The sequence below is a fragment of the Vanacampus margaritifer genome, chromosome 12 (genome assembly GCF_051991255.1).
Source record: "Vanacampus margaritifer isolate UIUO_Vmar chromosome 12, RoL_Vmar_1.0, whole genome shotgun sequence".
NCBI classification, from domain to species: Eukaryota; Metazoa; Chordata; class Actinopteri; order Syngnathiformes; family Syngnathidae; genus Vanacampus; species Vanacampus margaritifer.
The window spans coordinates 16,056,562-16,073,308 of NC_135443.1; the positions used below are offsets into that span (position 1 = coordinate 16,056,562).

Here is a 16,747-nt window from a genome sequence, read left to right on the forward strand (position 1 = left end):
CTAAATATAAAACTGCAACTGTGCAATAGCTTGAAGCAAACAAAACCAATCAGCAACCAATCCCAATTTAGACGCATGTTGCTGGGATTATATTCATTGTATTGTGACTTCCTAATTGAAAGATCAGAGCAAAACGGTCTCCCAAGCACATAAATTCTGTGCAGTGGTGGAAAACAAAGCAGTGCTACAACAAATAAATTTCACCGAGCAAACTCTTTAAAATTTAAAAAAAACATGCTCTCACCACAGCCATATTGGTGCAAAAGTACAAGCTCAAGAGACCAAATATTCTCTTCAGTTTTCATTTCTGAGCTACGGGTGAAATGTCATGAAACTTCTTGATGGTGATATTGATGTAACCTATGGAGTTTTATAACTTCATGGCCAAATGGTGGGCTTATAAAAAGTCTGCCTGTTGCATCCAAGGACAAAACTACATTTACTGTTATGATAAAAGTATCTGCTGCACAACTTTTACAATGTGGCTTTCAATGAAGCCGGGGAAAATGCAATATCATTCAGTCCTTGCAGGAGAAAAAAAACTATAGCTATAAATACTGTAGACTAAATGAAATTATTTTTGAAATGTTACATATACAGCTCATAAGATATACAATGACTCGATAATGACAAAAAAGTCTCCTGACTTGGAATTGTGTCTGCATGCATCTTAGCTGACTTTGGACGAGAGGCAGGCCACAACCTGGATGGTCACTTGCAAGGCATGTATCAACACACAACCATTCATAATTCACACAATCGAAAATGTTGTCATCAATTAACAAAACATGAATATATTGTATTTTAAACTCCAAGAAAACCCACAAAAACAAGCTGTCATAAAATAATCTGCCTATGATATAGATCGAGGACTAAGACAGTTCCTGAGTCTAGAAGTAATTTCAAGCATTTCCAGGGTTTCCCCCAGTGCTTTTTAGGCCTGGCGCCCCGCCAGACTTCCTTGACACCCCCTTCGACGAAAAGGATTTGCCGCATGTTTCCCGTCATCCGTCACCCCTGTTGGAAAATATTTTCCCAGGTCGAATCATGTTCCCATTCAGTCCATAACCACCAAAATTAGCAAGTCTTTTGAGGGAAGCCGTGTATTTCTATTGCAGCAATTGATTTCACAATTGATACACTTTCTAACAAACATAAGTACACACATAAAAACCTCTGAATTTAACATTTATACACTTTCCTGTGAAAAACGCTTATGTCCATTTTTTATTTGATTATTTTTACGTTTTGGGGATGTCTGCATTCAGTTTCTTTTCATGAACATTAAAATTACAAAAATGGACAGAAGTGTTTTTCACAGGACAGCGACGATATACAAATATAGTCTCAAACCTGAGTTTGAAGTGCTGCCATGAATGATCTCACACTAGAAAAGTAACAGAATCTACTCTATAGGATGCTTACTACTCTATGTTGAAAGTAAACGGGCATAGTTTATTGTACCTACCTTCTGACCTTGGCTTCCTGGACTGCAGGCCTCCGCTGGGTCTCCCTGTAACAGAAAACCAAAGAACAGTTAGATTTGGCGTTCTGAAGTCATTCATTTAATGCTTTTTAGATCATTTGTGACTTCTCAGTTGTTCAGCAGTTTGACGTCTGGAAACTACTTCCCAGATTACAAAAGAGTATTATCGTATCTTTGGGCAACAAGGGACAAGACTGGAGAGTAAAGAAAAGGAAACATGTTACGAGAGAGATGCTGGAGGTAGATAAACAAGTAATATAACAAAAAAAGGGCAAAAGAAAATAGCATAGTTTTGTCAAGAAGCTAAAAATCACCTCAAATAGAACTCAGTAACTTTGTTGAAGAGATTTCTTATAACTTCTGTGTCAAATGTGCATTACTTATTAGGGATGGGCAACGATACCAGGTATCCGTATCGGGCTGACACACGGCCTTATTTAAACCTCTCGGGCCCAATTGTGGCTGTTTTACAATCACAAAGTAAAAATTAGAGGTTACAAGAATAGAAAATTGCAATTAATTTTATGCAGTTAAGGAAACACTAATACAAATGGTATATTGGGATATATAGAAAATGGTATATTGGGATATATAGGTCTTTTTTAATTTCATGTATCAAAAGTACTAGTGGTATCGGCACTTGGTATCGGTGACTACTCAAGAATTCAGTGCTCACGCTGGTATCGTCCTGAAAATAAGTGGTATCGAACATCCCCAATATTGATGATATGATCCATAGTGTAACTTTTACACTTAATGCAATGCTAGCTTGCTTGCTTTTGCAGACACCGATTATTTTTCTCACCTCCAACTACTAAGTTTCACTTTCTGCTGTTAACGTCAGCATAGAGATGTAATGTCTGCTTTGGTGGCGGTATGTGTTGTGGCAATGTCATCTACCATCACACACACATCATCAGCTCTAGTAAAAGTAATTAGATTCACCTCAGAAAAAGATTAGCCTTCTATTTGTCTAGTGGAGGCCAATACCCTCTATCAGGAAAACACAGTCAATTTAATTTGACAACATTAGTAGTCGTAGGGCTGAAAAGCTGTACACAAAGGTAATTGTTGAAGAGGAAGTTTTAATTTCACTATTATGCCTTGGTTTTTTTCCTCCCATCTTTTGTGTGCACATACAGGAGCTGTAAATCTAGTAATACCAGGGTTTATGTGCGAGGCCATGGAAAATGGATTTCCATTCAAGTAAGCTCCATTCTTATAACCCACTACTTATCTGTTTAATTTCCTGGGGGATTTTGGATTAATCATTGCGGTTTAATCCTTTTGCAGTGTATTAGAATCCTCCATCAAACTCTCACTGTAATGCAGGATAGTACTCACTGTTAGAGTAACATAGCCAAAGTAATCCCCAACACACTTTCGCAAGAAGTCTACTGTGTAGGTCACAATTACTGTGCCACACTTCTCATTATGTACCTTTCAAATGCTCTAAATTGCCCCAATGTCTTTGATTAATCTTTACAAAGTCTTGCGAAATTGCTCATATGTACGTTTTATACATCCTTACACAGAAAGGGAATCTGCAACAATAATTGAAAGCCTCACAAGTTCACCTCATTAACGTTTGCTTCATGACATTGTTAGCCTCTTTTTATGTATTATGAACGTACACTTCTAAAAGTGTGCAGCGGAGATTAAAGAACACTGCATCTCTCTGGGGAATTTTGGGAACAGTGTGAAAAAAATCGTCTTAATTAGGGGTGCACTGAAAATAACACGCTGTGGGGGGAAAAGCGCTGTTAGGATCATTTTTGTCACAGCGTAATGTGTCAAAAAAACGACTCTTTTCTACTAGCTCACAAAAAAAAAAAACAATATCATGACTGTCAGAGTATTTGGAAAACACCCACGCAAGATTTGCAAGAACATCCAAACTAAACACAGAAAGGCACAATCCAAGATTGGTCCTTTTGACTGGGAGGCAGAACTGTACATCCGTATTCATTTATATATTGCTACAAATATCAACTTCTCACCTATTTAGATCATTGGAACAGTGTGAATCTAAACAAACACGCTAAAACGAGCATACAATATATACAGGTACTGGAGTGAAGTGGCGTGCAATGAGGGCCTTCAAAGCCTTCTCTGCTGACCTAAACATTATCAAAAGCACTGATCTGCATTTTAAACTTGCATGAAATTTTATATTTATTTCCAACGTTTGTATTTTGTTTTCATTTCATAGCGTGTGTCTTGGCTGCGCAGTTTATAGTCATTTGTGGGTTGTCATTATTACTATTACAGTATTTCATCTATTTATTTATTCATCTATCTATTTATTTTTGATCCAATCTATGTCCAACGCCCACAGACTCAGTACTACTGGTCGATGCCAAAAAGAACAATTGAAACAAGGCACACAAAAAAATGTACGTTTAACAAACTGAACGAATCAGATTTCAGATTCAATAAACAAAGCCAGCTGGAAGGCATAGGATATGTCAGCATTTTTCTGGCCAATGATTGGTTCAATAAAAGTCGAGTGGGATTCATTACATGAAGCCAGGAAAGGGCAATTGTTGGACTTGATTAGAAATTCATTTTCAAGGTAAACTTTGCTGAGAAAACTTCCTAGATATCCAAATGTTTTTGGCTATTGTGTGGCGAGAAGTGAGGAGTGGGGGTGTTATGTAGTGCTGAGCAAAGGCCTACATCTGAAAGGCACCGCCAATGCTGGAGTGAATTGCACAGTATGTTATCAGCCAACAAAAGCCTGTTTGCCACCTTCAGACTGGAGTGGGTATGTGCAGGCTTCAATAATGGTTTTCCTTAACGTCATTGATTTCGTGTTCAAGATGGTAATAGGATTTGTTATGAATTTTGGCGTTCAGCGAGTAAACAAATGGTGCCAGGTATTGATTGGTTGAAAACTGGAAATTACATTTCAGGTGTTAACAATGGAGGCCAGCACCTCAAGAGTATCAAAACATAGTCTGGAGCGGTAATGGGAAAATAAATAAATAAATAAACGGCCTGTGCTTGTGAGAGGCATGCTGAATTCCGTCTTGAGTATAAAATCGCACCTACTTCAATACAATGGTTATCTTTGAGGATGTAATGATAATTCAGGCCATTGTGGCTGCTGTGCTGCATTTTAGATGGAGTGCAGTTTGTATTATTTCCTTTAAGTAAATACTGATAAAAAATATATAAGCACAATACTTTTTATTTGCTTCAATTTTTCACGAGATTGAACTCCAAGAGTTAGACAATGCATTTTCAATTTCCATAACCTTCCCAATTAGTTTTTTTTAAATCATCACCATATAAACCCTACAAATCTGTCTATCGGTGTTAGTGAGTGAGCACTTCTCCTTTGATCCATCTACCTCTCATATCAAGGCGCTGATTAGACAGCATTATTATTGCACAAGCCGTACCTCAGGCTTCCCACAATAAAAGACCAATCTTAAATATTCAGGTTTCCTGTATCTGGGGGTCAACTGCAAGTGAGCCATCACAGCAGCTGAAGGTGGCATGTTAACTTTCGATCGGCATGTCAACGCATAGCAACAACACGGGAAACGTAACTTAAAACCAAGTTGACGCTGAACATAACGACACACCGCAGAGTTGGCCGCAAGATCGATCTCATCTTTGAAAGAGAAAAACCTTCAATGCCATTTCAACCTCAAAGTACCATCACCAAACAAACAAAAAAAGTGCTTTCCTGTAGGGAATTGACACTTAAAGTAATTTGCTCTAATCAGACACACATTAAAGTTCCTCCCAATGACTTATTTTCCCACTCTTGCTTTTGCCATACTTGGCCTGGCAGCTACAAAAGGGCTTTCATCTAATTTAGGTTATTTGCCTGTCTTTCTTAAAGGGATTTCTGTTTTTTCTGTCTAGCAAAAAGCCACTATTTTCAGTGCAATGATCATTTGGCTATTAGGCTGTCATGGTAACAGGTTTGTTCTCTTCGGGACTAATGCCAATCACAATATTTATGGGACAAGTGCATAAGACTTCTCAAGATGATGATGATCATCATGATGATTTCTCCTCACATCATCCCTTAGATGTTAGATTTTGTATATTTAAAGACTGAATATTGCAATTTTTCATACAAATTTATTTTTCCGCTAAAATTTCACATCTCTCATATTGACTACATGCAGTAATACAGTCCTGCTCACCATTATCGGCGCCCAAGAAGTACATAATATTGAATATCTTCTGAAAAAAATGAATCAAGTAAATCATTTTATTTTTTTATAGAGAACATGTTTTATCCGAAAGACCAAATGATTAAAAAACAATTTAAAACAATAAACAATGGGCAGAAAAAATTGAAAACTTAAAAGGTGCTCTGCCACTAGTATTGGCACCTTTTTCTATAAATCAGTATCGAAACACATTGTGACTCAATTTCGGTAAATCACAAATTAGATTTCCCTGTTCTAAATTATCTGTGCCAAATTGACATGAGTTAACTCATGAATGAGGACTTTGATGTTTTAAAAAGCAACTTGTTATCTCCTTTTCCTTTGTCAAAATCGTAAAAGCAAGGGAGCTGTCTGAGGACATCAAAAGTGCGAGGGTATACACCCATCTCCAAAGATTTTGGTAGCCCCGTTTCAGCAGTGCTTAATGTTATGAAGACGTTTGACAAGCATGGAACTGTCAAGAACCTTCACGGACGTGGGGGGAAGAGATAAATTGATGACAGAAATCAGAAAAACAGTTGGTGCGAATGGTGGAAAAAAACCCACGTCAAACATCCAAAGACCTGAAAGCCAAACTGGAACAGTCTGGGATCATGGTTTCAACAAATACCATATGCCACACACTGAACCAAAAATAGGGCTTCATGGGCGAAGACCATTCCTGAGACAGACATAAAAAAGAATGGCTAACCTTGATAGGGATCCTGACCGGGCTGCGCCGTGAATAGGATAGGGAAAATCTGCATATATTTGATGCCCACTGAAATGCTTTGGGGAAATTAAATGAATTCATTCAACCCCCCAGACAAAAATCTTCAAAAAACACTGATAAAAATTCAATATACATTTTTCATGAGAAATGGGGGGTAATGCGGAAAAAATCGATATCTATATGTTTTAATTGAAGAAAAATCTGCGCGTATGTGAATCCACAGGTGGCAAATCACGAGTATGTGGGTGGCAACTGTAACACATTTGAGCATACTTTTTCTCCCACGTCCCCTTTTGGTCCAGGAAGTCCAATTAGACCAGGAAGACCAGCATCCCCCTATGCAAAAAAACAAAAACACAATAAATTAAAATATAAATATAGGGTATACTATATACTAATACTAACTGCCTATCGCCGGCCTCATGAATCACCATTTGGTCAAATTTGTATTTTTTCACAAATCTATACTATATATACTACGTTTTTGGGGGTAGGCCTACAAGGTTTTGGCCCGGTGCCAACAATACATAGATTATGTAATTTTTTTTACCAGACACATTTTTTTCCCAAGTAGATTTAATTCGAACAGTCTAAAAAGAGTTTTGTTTAAAGAAATGATTCAATTTATTTGTTGACATATTTGTAATTTTGTATGATCGGGAATATTGCATAGAGCTTGCAAAGGTGTGCACTAGCATTTGCATTTATGACCCCAAAAAATACAGGATTTTTTAAGGACCCCAAAAATGATGGCTTAGTGTGGAATTGGCCATCTGCTCCTTCTCAGAAAGGACCTAATGCTTCCAGGTTTTAAATTGCATTTCAATCTACACCTTGCATTTGCAAGCTGAAATAAGAGTTTAGTATTAATAATGCATAGGATAGTGCATGATGTGCTACGCTCAAACAATCAAGCAGCATTGGATCTGTGTTCACTATAAGTATACCACTATTGCTTGTCTTCTAGGGGGGGAATGGCTTTCTGTATAAATGTCCTTTAACTGGACATTAGGTGTTTGTAAAGGATGGTCTAAATCATTGTTGACAGGGTTACAATAGACATTACGTGTGCTCAATTAAGGTCCCTTGTTGCTTCAAATTGATTGTACCTTTTCAGCTGGACAGTGACATCTGTCATTTGGCTGTGTGGCTAGCTGAGACAGCATCTGTGGTAGCTGGGCTGTAACTGGGGCTCGGGAGGTGCCATTAAATGTCTTCTTGGCTTCACACTGGATCGATACAAAGAAGACACCCACTTAGACCTTGCTTTTAAAGAAATAACAGGTATATCACAATTGACATATGTAGGATAACCTGAATCAATGTTGAGCAATGTTGCATTCATGTGGTCACGTTGACAGAAAACACAATTGTGTATAAATGTAATAGGTCTGTGTGTGACAAGAGAGATGGAATAGTACAGGTCAAAGGCCACCGAACCATTGGAAATCATTGAACATTAGTAATCATTGATTTAAGGCCGTGCTTTGGTATTTTAGCCTTTAGTCCCACATGGGTACTGTATTTCATGACATCAAATCCTGATCTTTTGTAAAAAGTCAACCAGGTTTGCTAAAACAGTGTTTTCAGTATCAGCATGCAAAAAGAAAATTGGCATGTTTTGTCTTACTGTACAGTATCTCTCTTTTTATGAATACAAGTACCCGCCTATGTGGTCTGTTCAATTATGGTCCAAATTTTTACTAAATTCTTGTGTCCGTGAACGTTTCAAATTTTCTAAGATTTGCTACCCGTTGTGATGACTCGGTGTAGAGTGTAATAAATAAATCAAAACAAGTGTTGTTTTGGTATGTGCTTTACATTATGTGAATGAGAGAATGTTAACGATATAGATTTTTAGATTCTGGAGATAAAATATTTTCATTAGGCTATACATAGCTGTAGCCTAAATGAATGTTGAATCTAATGATGAAGAAAAAACTATTGCCGTTTTTGATCCATTTATTTGACAACAAACGACGCATGCATGTTGTTATGACGCAGACACAGGAAAATATTTACCTTTGACTCCAGTATCTCGCAGCAAGTTTCCATATCGACTACATAAGGATCACAGTACAGGATAATTTGTTTGAGTTCAACCTAGGGAAAAGAGCACTCATTTAATGTATCAAGAAATTAATTTAAACTTTCACTGTGTCCAAAGAAGACCTATAAATTCTGAGGGATTTTCTGAGAGTACTGTATAACAACATGTTAAGCGTGCAGAGAAATTGTGACTGCACCAAAACCTTGGAAATCCCTAGAAAACAACGGAAACATCAAGATGGACCACGCACATCCACAGGCCGTCCATCTTGTATTCGGGTGGTGATGAGTGTACGCCCACTCGGGTCGATACCGTCCCTTTCGGCGGTTAGCCTCCTTTCTATTAGCTTGCAATCCATGTAAACAGAGACAATGTTGCCCTGTACAGAAAAGCTCAGCTTGTGCCACTGGCGATCAAAAAGGGTGTGTAGGTCACGGCTCTTAAACGTGTAGCGGAGCACGTTCTTCGGCAGACCCTGCGAGGAAAACTCCACCGCCTTCTTGCCGCCATCAACCACAACTGACACCTGCGAGAAGAAGGGAAGTTCCACAACAACATGAAAAATACTCATATATTCCTATATATTCGAGTACAGTGGAACCTCTAAAGTTGAACTCTGAGTAAGACTGAAGTTAGAGTTCAGAACGCCTGGGAACACCAAAGCTTAACTTGCTTTTTCCTTTGCTTATTTTTTTATACACATATACAGTAAATACCTATATATAAAAAAAAAACAGTAAAATAATATTCAGGTTTTTGGAACTATACAAACCCTAATTCCAATGAAGTTAGGATGTTGTGTAAAATGTAAATAAAAATAGAATGCACTTAGCAAATCCTTTTCAGCCTATATTTATTTGAATACACTGCAAAGATAAGATATTGTTATAATTGTAGAAAATAATGAACTTTGTTGTATTTTTTTTAAATATTCATGGCATCCTTTTTTGTGTGCAAATTCTTGTTGTTTGCATTCCCGTAAACACCAACTGCTAACACCAGCCAATTGCCAGTACATTTTACAGCTAAGTAGCTACTAGCTACCTGACATTTATGATGGCATTCATTACCAAAGTTATGGCAGAGTGTTTTATTGATAATCATGTTGATAACAACACGTTACTATTTTGTAAATAAAGTTCAAGACTTATTAACTTTTGTTGAGACCTTATCTCTGTATGCCAACATCACACTTAAAATCTTAAAGGGATACTTGACTCATTGAGCCATTTTCAGCTGTAAAAAGTTAATATTTCGTCCAGAATGAATGTGATAACTTCATTATTTTTCATGAACAATTTATACCTTTAAAAAAAAAAAAATCTAATTGCTGTTGACTGAAGATGAAATCACCTGTGCTGAGGAAGTAGGTAATGACCAATCATGGCTTAGTTTGCTGACTAAACCCAGAAAACAAGTGAGCCATGATTTGTCGTTCCCTACTTCCTCAGCACAGATGATGTCCTCTTCAATCGACAACGAGTGGATATTTATTTATTTATTTTTTACATATCAATTGTACAAGAAAAATAATGAAGTTATCGAATTCATTCTGGACAAAATATTAACTTTTTACTGCTGAAAATGGCTCAATGAGTCAAGTATCCCTTTAAAAGGTTTAATGACAGCAACAGTTTTACTTTGACTTTGGAGGTTCCAATATGTACATAATGTTGATTGAATACCGTTAGCAGTCTCACCTGAGTGTCTCCAGCCTGGTCGAATATCTGCCAAAGATACCATCGGTCTTTTTTTGTAGTTCTTCTCACACGAAATATGGTGACAAGGGAAAATTCACTTGGCAATCCATTTGGGAACACTTGTCTAAAAATATGAAAATAAGACATCAAAGAAGTCATATGACTGTTACATTCATGACAAGAATATCATTATTCAAATAAGAGACATGCCTTAGAAGTGGATTAACCCAACACAAAAGTCTGCAATCCATAAAGCTTCTCCTTCGTGAATAAATAAAGCTGACACATTTGATACCATTTAGGTTGAAGAATTTTGCACGAGCCATCCTGGCACATTCAGCTAATGAAAACATATAGCCATTGATCCAAAGTCACACTAACCAATCTTTTAACCTGTCTGCGCTACCATGTGCCGCAGTTAGTGGCTCATACACGCCTCATGGAATGAAGACGCATGTTTATGTGTTTGACCTCAGCGGCTCTGGAAAGTCGAATAACAATTCCGAGCCAAAGCGCAAATATGTGGAGAAGATGGAGGCTGTACAATATAGGAAAAACAATATCATCTTTTACATCAGCACTACCACACCAGCTCACCGCCATCACCCTTGCATGAATTACAGCCTGTTCAGTCACTCAACACACAGCCTCACATCTCTTTTGACTTTTATAGATTGCGTGATAAAATAACAGCCAGTATTCCTTTCAAAACACTTTTATTCTCAGCCCAAAAATAAAGGCACAAAAACAATCTAAATGAAGATCAGACAAAAAATAATAACTCAACGATAAGGTTATTAAATATGTTAGTTGGGCGTTTCTCCTAAAAACTTGAAAATTTGTTTTCACTTGAATATATCATCTCCGTTTACGCTTTCAGAGCTCTATACTATTCTTTGCTGAGAGTTGGCTGTAAATTGTACATGACTAAAGTGATAAATACGACCAGTTAAAGCACCATGCAAAAAAAAAAGAAAGAAACAAATGTAATGCTGCTGTGAGAGGCAATGCTCAGACTAGCAAAGTTGTTTGCTAGAAGGACTAGCAAAAAGTGACAACAGTTTGTCGGAATAATGCCCCAGACGTTCGATCCCTCGGGCGGCAATGCATTAAAATGCAGCATTGTGTAAAGGATATTGCCACGTGGCCTCAGGAATGTTTCAGAAAAACATTATCAGTTAACACAATTTGCCGCGACATCTACAAGCGCAAGGTAAAACTCTACGCCATATATAAACAAAATCGAAAAATACTTCTTGGCCCAAGCTCATCTGGCATGGACTAACGCAAAGTGGAAAAGTATGCTGTGGTCTGACGAGTCCACATTGTTTTTGGAAATCAAGGATGTCGTTGCCTTTGGGCCAAAGAAGAAAAGGGCCATCCAAATTGTTGTCGTGCAAAGTTTTTAGTGCAACATACGCTGTCATCCAAGTAACATCTTTTTTTAGCGATGTCGCTGCTTATTTCAGCAGCTTGATGCCAAGCCACATTCTACATGTGTTGCAACAGCATGGCTTCATAGTAAAAGAATACTACAGCGGCCTGCCAGCAGTCCAGACATGTCTCACATTGAAATTGTGTGGCGCAATATGAACTGACTGTTGATCAACTGAAGTTGTACATCAAGCAAGAATGGTAAAGAATTCCACCTACAAAGCTTCAACAATCTGTGTCCACACTTCCCAAATGTTTATTGAGTGTTTTTAAAAGGAAAGGTGATATAACGGCATAAACCCTGTTCAAGCTTTTTGGGAATATTTTGCAGGCTTCAAATTTGAAATATATTTGAGTAACAAACAAACAAACACATTTTCTCAATCCATTTTATTATTTTTAACATTACATATTGGTCATTCTAGTGTGTTCAATGAAACATACATGAAGTTATGAGTCAAGTTTCTTTTTAACTGAAATCGATGGTTGGTACTTGATGTGATCATATTCCCTATCATCCTCTCCCCAAGGAAATTTCTCCCCTGTGGTATGCATAGCACAAGGTGGAAATTCCCCTGAAATGTTATTAAAATAGTACTAGTTATTTAAGATTATTCTGCGGGAAGGATGTACGCACACTGAAGATACTCTACAATGACCCAGAGATCTCAACACATCCCACCAACTTCCCAAACCTGCTCCTATTTCAAAACACGGCCTGTCTACTGTATGGCACGCATGATCTCAGAGGGCAAGGTGGGTCACAGTTCACAACCTCGTGTTGACTACCATCTGCGGGTTAATGGCCTCAACCAAACCTCAGTGGAGATTGGTTTGCAAATAGTATTTTTCCCCTTATTCTTGGAAAAAAAATATTGGCCATCATTTATTGCATGCGTGCTCTACCATAACATATTCTCCTTTCAATTTCTCCTTCCCAGACATGTACAACTAATTTACATTCGCAAATGGAAATTCAAGTATAACATGAACTGCATACGCTGACATATTTTTTCTTGCAATAACAGTCAAGATGTTCATTCGTTGCAGAGTTGATATGACAATGGAATTGCAGAATTTACAGGCTGTATTACTGAATGAAAAGTAGCAGTCAGAAATATCCTTTTCAGCAAATGTTGTTTGTATTGTCAATATTTATGTTGATTCATGAGCTTTAAAAAATCCCAGCTAATTCATTTTTTATGAGTTGTGGGTATTTTGGGATAAACTTGCAACATGGAGCAAATTGGAGCATATTTTATCATGGCCAAAACGTGGCTGCAATGCTCCCATTCCGGTTAAAAAAGCTTTGGTGTCATTCAGGAAATCCTATCCAGGAAGATTGTTGTAAATGAGCCCATGGAATCAGATTGCAACAGATGGAACAATCAAAGCTCAAATGTTACCCCAGTTGGCTCACGTCCCTATCGTTGACACACGATCCTGTGAGGGATCAAAGATGGCTCAACAAGGTGAATTGTCAAGTTAGATTCACTATTCATGTGAGCAAAAGGGCTTTCACAAAGGCTTAGGACAAGACCACCTTTCTGTTCAAAATACATACATGCTCTGTAACGAGACCTACTGTTTACACATAATGTAATGCCTAGGATCTGGAACACCTTGCAACTAAGACGTGTCGTAGGACTTAATACACTTTCTACACACTATTTAATAAATAAATAGACAATTATTGGCTGCGTTAGACTGAATTAGTTGCCGCTGAATCTTATTTTATTGATTATTCCTCAAACCAAGGTATCTTGGAGCGTTGACAAGACAATGATGTGGTTCTCAAGCGACATATAAAAGCAAAGGACCCTACCTTTTTTTGTTATTTTGTGGCGCGGAAATAGCATGAGGCAAACAGCATAAAATACATTTTTGAACAAACAATTTGTTAAATGACAGATTTGTGATTATTTGTCTATCTGGATCATAACAAATGACATAAGCAGCACTGTTTTCGTAGACAGCGCACATGCGATCTGGTACATCTTTTACATTTTTTTTACATGCCCCGGTGCATCTCACAGTTTGGTGGCTGAAAGTAGATTAAACCTTAGATCAGCTGGAAAAAGGTCTAAATTGTGGTGCAGGTGGTGTAACAAAATTTTGGCAAATTTGATCGAAGTGTAGGCAGACGCATTCTGAGGATATGCGTGGTGGATGTCATTGTATTTTATTCAAAAATACAGTATGATAGAACTCTGCATCATTGTAGAAATCAATTCACTGACTGCATTATAATTATCATCATCTTCCGTATTATATTTTTTCTCCTTGGCCACGGCACTTACGTAGGGGAATGGGCGTGGTCTCCAATTGTGCACTTCACAACGGTGATCTGTGATCGGCTGGACAAGTTTACATCATCCACCCGTGGAGGTCTGCTTGCAGTTCCTTCTACATGTACTTTGTGCACTTCAATCTTTCACATGGACTCCAGAGAGTCAGTGGTACCTCGCTACTTTGCGGTTCACTTATTGCGGATTCACTCTATCGAGGATTTTTATTTGGGTCCATAACTCCTAGATTTACCTTGAGTTGTATTTATTTTTTTCAGAGATTATTCCACCCATAAAATTATTTATTTATTCATTCAACACAATGTCTTACATTTTGAAATAAATATATATATGAGGTTTAGTAAATTAGGAAACATGTACCAAGATAAGTTTAAAAAATGTTGGCATTAAGCAAGTCAGTATCCCATCACTGGTGAGCTATTTTTAGAACAGACCCCCATTTGTTTTTGTTTGTTGTTTTTTTTTAACAACCTCCACTTTGCAAAAATTCACCTATCGTGGGCGGGCGTGGAACATCAAGTTTTGTTTTTGTTTTTTTACAACCTCTACTGCGGAAAAGCACCTACAAGTGAGGGAATAAAGGGCTGTGTTCACGTCAACAACGTTGTCAATGTACCTTTCTAACGGCACGCATCTACGAAAATACCAAAACTCCACCTATGCACACAATTAGACCGTTATTTGCTACTCTTGTATTAGGCACAAAAATAGAGACCACGACGTTAGTACTCCATAGATAAAAGCACTGTAGTACAGAGAAAACGTTTCCATTGTGAGTCAACCAGTGAATTTAAGTTTAAATTCCTCTCTCCTTATTTTTATTTGGATTTGCACCATTTTTTTTAATACACATACATGTTAGTCCTCCATTGTTTATGTCGTTTTAGTAGTTTTTGTGTAAATCTGCAAGCCAACTCTCAAACCAACCTTCGCTTGGCAGTAAGAGAAGGGAAGGTTACGACACCTTACACAATTGTATATTTTGATACCCAACCATGATGTTTAAAACGATTTTGAATGCAAAGTGGATCGTGCATATCCTGACATAAGTTATACTTGAACGTGGCACAGGTTAAAACAAAATGGAACGAGGACAAGGCCAAACATGGCCATAAAGGACAGACATTGAGCCTTAGCACTGTACCATCATTTGTCACCTCACACAAATGCTCCTTGTCATGATCTACGCACCATGATGTGTTTCACGGTATGGATCCAGCATAACATTAACCAGATGGAAGGCACGGAACTGCACTTATCTGGACTAGATGTTAAGGGAGTAATGTTTTAGTGGTTGTGGAGAGAAGGAGGAAGCAAGGGAAGGAAGGTCCAAAGGGGCCTCACACTATGTACTGCTTTCTCTTCAGATGACATGCAGTATCACGTGTCAAAGTGCTTAGATAATTGGATATGAGCGGGATCACAGGCTCGCCACTATAACCAATGACACTGTCAGCAGTGTCATTGAGAAGCAGCATCTTCTTGGACACAACGAACAGACAAAGAGCAGGAGGCTGAGGCAGAAGTAAATGTATTTTCGGCTGAATGACGGGACTGGGAGGAAGCATACCGCAAATCACCTGGCATAATGATTCTTTCACCTCAACCGAAGGAGAGCGGCGGTCACTTCTCCTTGTGTGTCATGTAAAAGACTAAAAATAACATAGCCTTCCTGGAAGAACGACAATATATTCTCCTTCCAACAGGACACAAGGAACTTGAGTGTAACGAGTTTCAAGTCAGCTTGAATGTATAGTCATGCACATTCTACAGGGTGCACTGATGGCACAAAAGTGCAATAGGCCTCCATGAATATTAAACCAAAAACTTCAATCTCCTAATTTATCATCATATCAGATTCATGGTGAAGTAACGAAGCGCTCCCACCAGTTGACCAAGGCTTAAAGGTCTCCCCATAAGTGGCACCTCGGTGTGTCATTTATGTAGTTATTTTAATATTCCTGTCTTATTACACATGCACATACTTCACCCCCACAGTCCACTTTTTGCCCTTAGGATATCTGTAGAATATATGCAATATATATTAATTCTGTTCAAATTATTCCTCATCTAATAGCCATTTGACCTTACTAGCAAAGGCAAATGAAACTATTGCTCTGAGTGCAGTTTAGCTGGGTTGCCTCAAATTAAATCAACCCTGCACAAACGTAGCAGGTGGTTCTTAACTTGGGTTCGATTTAACCCCAGTTGTTCAGTGAGTCCGTTTCAGGGATTCGGTGGCGGTCAAGACACACACCCGACTCAAATGATAGTAAGCCCCACTTGACCATCATTGGCTATCACGCTACATTGCTTAGCCTATCTGAGCTGTGATGTACTTAGTAATCAACTTGTGGAGTTCTTGGTAATTAATTCAAATTCTTGGTAATTAATTCAAATGAGTCTGATGATGTATGAGTTTGGTGAGCCCAGCCGATGTAAAAACAACACCCCCTCAAATTTGACCAACCAATCAGCCTTGGTCAGTGCAGCCCGCCCCCTCAAAGTTCCGGCCTGGCTCAGCAAGACCCTGCTGATGAGATAGTACTCAGATGCCCCCTGGGGAATTTAGTTACCCCGGAAATTGGTGGTGGTGGAAAAACACGCAGACTGAATTTTACCAAGGTAAATTGAAAAGTTCTCCAAAAGTTCCGGCGGTGGAAAAAGCCCCTATTGTTGAGCAAAAAAAGAGAGTGGTCTGACGAGTATGTGTAATATATATATTTTTTGTGAATGAATAAATGAATCTATTCCGAACATGTATAAAACGAAAAAAACAAAAGTACTTAGAAAAAAAACCATCGACAACGCCTAACATTTACATGTTCTGAAAAGGAGTAGGAAGAAGTGTAGAATTCAC

At 38.1% G+C, this 16,747-nt stretch overlaps 1 protein-coding gene across 1 annotated transcript in view; it reads right to left on the reverse strand.

Moving 5' to 3' along the window:
* The window catches only part of LOC144061943 (uncharacterized), a 127,797-nt gene that overhangs the window by 105,162 nt on the left and 5,888 nt on the right, over positions 1-16,747 (reverse strand). The window contains exons 5-10 of the mRNA XM_077582896.1: positions 10,145-10,268; positions 8,695-8,970; positions 8,417-8,497; positions 7,504-7,623; positions 6,668-6,730; positions 1,469-1,513 (exon numbers count right to left, since the gene is read on the reverse strand). Coding sequence (XP_077439022.1) covers positions 1,469-1,513; positions 6,668-6,730; positions 7,504-7,623; positions 8,417-8,497; positions 8,695-8,970; positions 10,145-10,268 — 709 coding nt within the window. The remainder of the gene's footprint in view (positions 1-1,468; positions 1,514-6,667; positions 6,731-7,503; positions 7,624-8,416; positions 8,498-8,694; positions 8,971-10,144; positions 10,269-16,747) is intronic.